At 29.7% G+C, this 6000-nt stretch overlaps 1 protein-coding gene across 1 annotated transcript in view; it reads left to right on the forward strand.

Annotated features, from left to right (window-relative positions):
* LOC134721005 (multiple epidermal growth factor-like domains protein 10) overlaps positions 1-4642 on the forward strand; it is a 40725-nt gene extending 36083 nt beyond the window's left edge. The window contains exons 14-15 of the mRNA XM_063583648.1: positions 2479-2607; positions 3900-4642. Coding sequence (XP_063439718.1) covers positions 2479-2607; positions 3900-3985 — 215 coding nt within the window. The 3' untranslated portion in view covers positions 3986-4642. The remainder of the gene's footprint in view (positions 1-2478; positions 2608-3899) is intronic.
* Positions 4643-6000: the final 1358 nt, after the last annotated feature.

Below are 6000 nucleotides of genomic sequence, written 5' to 3' on the forward strand. Positions count from 1 at the left end.
AAGCATTTGTATCTTTGAATGATCGGCGAGTTAAAGTCACACAAAAAACAGGTCTAAAAGTAGTACACTAAGCGCCTCAGACGAAAAACATTTATAAATTGTGGCTTTTTTAAGACAGCAATTATCATGATTATGCGATAGAAATTTTAATAAAATCTTACCAAATATTTTATAAAAAAGAATGCCAATGAGACAACTATCCACAAAAGACCAAAAGGACACAAACATTACCAACTATAGGTCACCGTACGGCCTTTTAACTTGTTTTACTATTTTAATGATGAAGATCAGTCAATTTTAACGATTGTTAGATCTGCTGGACTTGAACAAAAAAATTGACACTTTATACATGTTGTTCTTCCGACGCGCTTATCTGAACTTAAATCGCCCAAATCTAATCATTAGTATCTTTTATTAATCGACTAGTTTAATTCAGCAAAACGGGTTTAAAAGTAGTATAAATAATAATGACTTTGATAAAGACTATCATAAAATTGAAAAAAGTAAATTGATGATACATTACAATATTACAATATTTTAAATGATTTCATGTTTACCGGAGAATTTCACTTCCGTCCGATAGTGGTTTTTAATATTAGATAAATGTGCATCATTTTGCCATCATCATCTTTGTGATTTGGATAAATTTAATTCACAATACTTAGACAGTTTGTCTAATTTAAAAGGTAAGTTGATCTTAATTTTCGTGATGTTTTGGATCATAATAAAAGTGTGACTGTTAACTTATTTGAAACCTGTTGTATTTTAGACTGATATATATCTAAACTACTCGGGTAAACATGATTATACAGTATACGACATCAGAGTGTACACCACATAGTTGTCAAAGATAAACACATAAAATATAAAGTAAAAAAAAAGACAAAAAAGTGTGTATTATACAATATTGAATGATATATTATTATCTTTTTTTTTAACATGTGTTAGGTGTTAAAGTACATTATTGTCACCTGACATGCTCAAGTCATGTGACTTAATACTTGGGTCATGTGACCTCAGGAATATTTATACAAATCCTTGTTATTATTTATGATCATTAATGTAGTTTAGGGTTTTTATAAGCAATTTACTGGTTTTTCATTTAATTATATTATTGATTTCAACTATACATTTTATTTCTGCCTTGAATATTTTAAAGATATCTATTTTTGTTCTCTTTGAGTCAGAGATGTAATATGATTTGTAGATAGAAAAAAATATTACAGTCAAAAGGAAGTTCGTTGTTATTCTGTGGTCGGAATGTACTATTGTATTGTTTATTAGTGTATTTCTCAGACCTGAATTTTCTTACATTTATTTGTACTGTATTATTCCTGTCATGTTATGTTGTCATTTCAATGGTATAATACACCATTTTTTTCTTAAAAGCACCAGTCAGGAAACTGACAGTTTTTATCTTGTAGTTCGTTTCTAAGTGTGTTGCATTGTCGTTTGTGTTTTGTTGCTCTTCGGTATTTCTATTGTTTCGTTGATTTTCTCTTACAGTTGTGTTTTCCTTGGTTTAAGTTTGAATCTCGGATTTGTTTTCTCTCAATAGATTTATGACTTTAAAGCAGTGGTATACTACTGTTGCCTTTATTTGTTTCGAGCTCTGTCAAAGATTCAAGACTTAAGGCAATAACATTAACGGTACCAGTTTTTTCTGCACCAGATGCACATTTCTTCAGTGATGCTCGTGGCCAAAATATGTAAAATCCAAAGCTTATATTAAAGATGAAGCTATAATTCAAAAGTTCAAAAAGTTCAAAAAAGAATAGCAAAATTCTAAAAGAATCAGAGCTTTGCATGAGGGAGATACATTCCTTAATTTATAATAATTTGTAATATTTTTTACCAGCAAATTTAATAACAACAAAAAATAAGTATTGCTATAGCTAGTTTCCAAAATACTTAGCCCAGTGAACTCCTTTCATTTTCCGACAAACTATATATAATTATAGGGTTAGATATCCAGTGGAGAAAGTCTCTCGTAAAGTTGTCAACAAATTCAGACCTTCATATATATTTATTCGTCTTAAATTTAATCCAACAATATTAGATTAACAAAATTGGACTCTTCGATGTAAAATAAAAAAAGAAGATGTGGTGTAATTGCCAATGAGACAACTCTCCACAAATTCCCAAAATGACACAGAAATTAACAACTATAAATTTATGTCATACGGCCTTCAACAATGAAAAAAAGCTCAGACTACATCGTCAGCTCTAAAAAGGTCCCGAAATGACAAATGTAAAACAATTCAAACGAGAAAACTAACGGCCTTATATATGTACTAAAATTTAACTTAAAAGAAATATGTAACACATCAGCAACAAGAATTACTGGATTGCAGGCTCCTGACTTGGGATATGCACATACATGATGTGGCAGGGCTTAACATGTTAGCGCGATCCGTTATAAAATTACTATTAAAGGATTGTAACATATTGTTCTACTGTACAATGCATATATTTCAGGAAAACTTCATAATATTAACTGTATGGAAAATGGACATGTAAATGAGTGTGTAGTGAACGCTGAATGCAAGAAAGTGAATAACGAATTTAAATGTCAGTGTACCAATGGAGCTGAAGAAAACGGAAAATGTAAGATTTTTTTTTTAGATATGACCAGTTTTATGACACAATGTCTTTGAAAAACACATTTATTTTAAGTTTAAGATAAGAGAAGGACCACAGAAAATCATCTCAGAATTTTGTTTCCCTATATACATTTATATAACACAAGGTTATTAACTAGCGATTTAGAAAAAAATGTCAGCTCGTGGAGAAATTCCGTTATATTCCAATTTCTCGGCTATCAACACAACTAAAACTTGTTCTGTCGTAAAGATAATTTGATTTATCTTCACAATGGTGTATAACACGCCTACGCTTGTTGTCGGAATCATCTATAGCGATCCTACCCAAGTATGTCAATCGTATCGATGGATTGGAAACACACAACTCGCAGTCAATGATTAATTATACAAATTGTTTCAACTCTTAGTTTATGTCTGAATAGAACTTATCACCCAGTTAGAAAAATTGTATAAGATATCGTGAATAAAAACATAACAAGTGTTATTTGAGGTATATTTAATAAGTTACGAGTTTCCTTTTTTAGACACAAATTTTTCCATGTCGTCAATGTCGTTAAGACTCTCACTTGACTTTACGTATGAAATGAAACAAGATCAGATAACTCCGAGAATCATTTAGACTCCCCCCCCCCCCCAAAAAATGACCGATCGGAAACCGAGATATATACTAGGCAAAAAAGGAAAGTAACGTGCTCATAAGATCATTTTCATTTTTTATAACAAAAAATTTGATAACAATAATTCAATGGAACAGTAAGCTAACATGATTTTCAGAATATGGATTAACATGTCAATACCTTGTATGACCACCTCTTGAATTTATAGCCGCCTGACACCTTTGTCGCATGGAATCAATAAGACGTCGAATAAAAAAATTTCAATGAGACCTTTTGTTAACATTCGTGTTTTACACAATAAATGACAAAAAGGACAACTCGATTCCAACTCAATACAGGTAAATTTTTGAAAAAAAAGTTGTTTGAATTCAGAAAATGACGGCACGTTATTTCCGATATTTTTATGAATGATTAAATTTGATAGATAAATCATTCAATTTTAACATGTTTAATCATGAAAATATTTGAAATTAATGTATGTGATATTTTCAAGTTTAAAACTAATATAACGAATCTTTTTTATTTAGTAAATGAAGAGACGAGACGTTTATTTCCAATCCAACGTAACAAGTTTTAGTTGTGTTGACAGCCATTTATACTCGTACTTCCACAATGTATATCTATATGTATGACAACATAAATGTTTTGTAAAGTTTGAACTTTTTTTCTTTTTGTTTAGGTAATGGAGTAACAGTGATTTCAGCAAATTTTGTGTTGACGATTGTATGCCTTATTGGTTCTATCGTATACATGATCCTGAAATAGACCTGCTTTTAGAACTTGACTATATTTTTTATCTACTGCTTACTGGATTTTATCAACTCTTTTGTTTGTTCATTTTTTGTATTGAATGTCTAGTTGAAATTACTGCAAAAAGCTTTGATCTCAAAACGTTCATACAAACAAACAAAAAAATCGAAAAACCATTGTGTATGTATTCATATTTAAATAAGTGAACGTTTAACTTTTTAAAACATGTGTGATAGGTCGAAAATTACAATTTTTTTTTTAAAAACGGAAAGCTACAATTAATTTCAAAATTTGTTTCAACAACTTGGGACACAATACTTTTAAAAGTTGTGGTTTGCTATTTCAAATAATTACAATATTCTGCCAACCTGCTGTTCTTTCGTTGTCGTTTATAGAAGAAGACATGAATGTAATGTTAATATTTCGTTTTTATATCTAGAATTAAGATTAATCTAGTAAAACACAAAGACGAAATTCAAAGTTGAATAACTGTATTATCAGGTTTTGTTTGCGTCGACAATTTTTTCATTATTTTTAAAATAACTCCAATTATTCTGTTTGACAATCACACAAGTCATTTATTTTATTTCATATCATGTTTAACTTATTTGTTTGTATAGTATCTTTATAGTTTACTTTATCTAAAAATATCATTGAACTTCTTTATTCATATCATTCTTATTATATAAAAATACTCTTTAAATATCTTTCAAAAAACAGTTATGGGTTGAAAATATTGAAATTGATGTTAATACGCCATTTCCAATGGAATTCGTAAAGCGAGTGTTAGTGTTGCTTTTGAAATTTGTAATTTGATTTTTCTTTATGAATAAATATGTTTACCTCTGAATAAAATTCATATGTCTCTATTGAGTTATTCCTACTTTTGAAGACACACGTGTTGCATAAGCCATTCTATATTAAATCAATTTATACTTAATCTTGTTAATGTTGATGAGTGTACCTTCTATCTATTGTTTATAAATAGTGCATGTGTGTCGGAACATTAGATACAATTTCTGAGGAGTAATTTTGTGTCTAACAGACAGATCTTTTATGTTAAGAGAAACAACCCGGACGAGACCGAACAATATTCTTGAGGACATGCAATTATGACATGTGTAAGGTCACTAATTTTTCGGATTTAAAGTTTGTTTACTTTTTTAATTCCGTTGAAATTTACGTGTAAACCATCGCTTTTGTTGGACCTTTGTGTATTTCTCTTTTAGTTTACGTCGTCAACATACTTTTGAAATTCTAACCTGGATTAATCCTTTCTTCTATTTACAAGAATGACATAAATCATTTAGACCTGCTTTTTATAATAAATGGAGTATAACTCCCTTTTCACACTCTTATACTCACATTTTTTCAAATAGAAAAATCTCTAAAACACCTTTTATCTCAAAAGAATACTCATTGATCAGAATTGTAGCCTTAAAGAATTCGCCTTTTCAGAACCTAGAGGACTCTGGGTAATCTCATTGTTCGTACACCAAAATGAAAAGAAAGTCACGTCATTGGTTCCATTTCCATTGTTTATATCGTTTTAAATCAATCGCAACGCTTTGGTGTACGTTTTGGAAAATATTACCCAGAATGTCTTAGATTCTGAAACGGCTAATTAACTGCAAAAACCCCTAGTTGTTCTTTTACAGTACATTTTATACCACAACCCCTGTTTCAATTTTTCAAAGTATTTGGAAGCAATACTTTAATTATTGAGCATATTTTCTAGAACCTGTTTGAAACTATTCTAAAAACAAATTGAAAGCATGTCAGAATACTATAAATGTAATGTGTAGCAGTTATTTATTTCAACATTCAAGAATAAAGTATTCAATCCTGTCTCTGTCTCAAGTCCACATCTGAATGTATACCTATTTGTCAATGAAAATTTACAAGTTTTCTGCATAAAATTGTCAGTTAGAAATCGCGTCACACCTATATTATCGCTGATTATATATCTAACACAAATGAGCTTATCTACAATTAATAAGTGTTTAAACAAAGCCATATTTGCAAAAGTT

Source organism: Mytilus trossulus, chromosome 6 (assembly GCF_036588685.1).
Source record: "Mytilus trossulus isolate FHL-02 chromosome 6, PNRI_Mtr1.1.1.hap1, whole genome shotgun sequence".
Classification (NCBI taxonomy): domain Eukaryota; kingdom Metazoa; phylum Mollusca; class Bivalvia; order Mytilida; family Mytilidae; genus Mytilus; species Mytilus trossulus.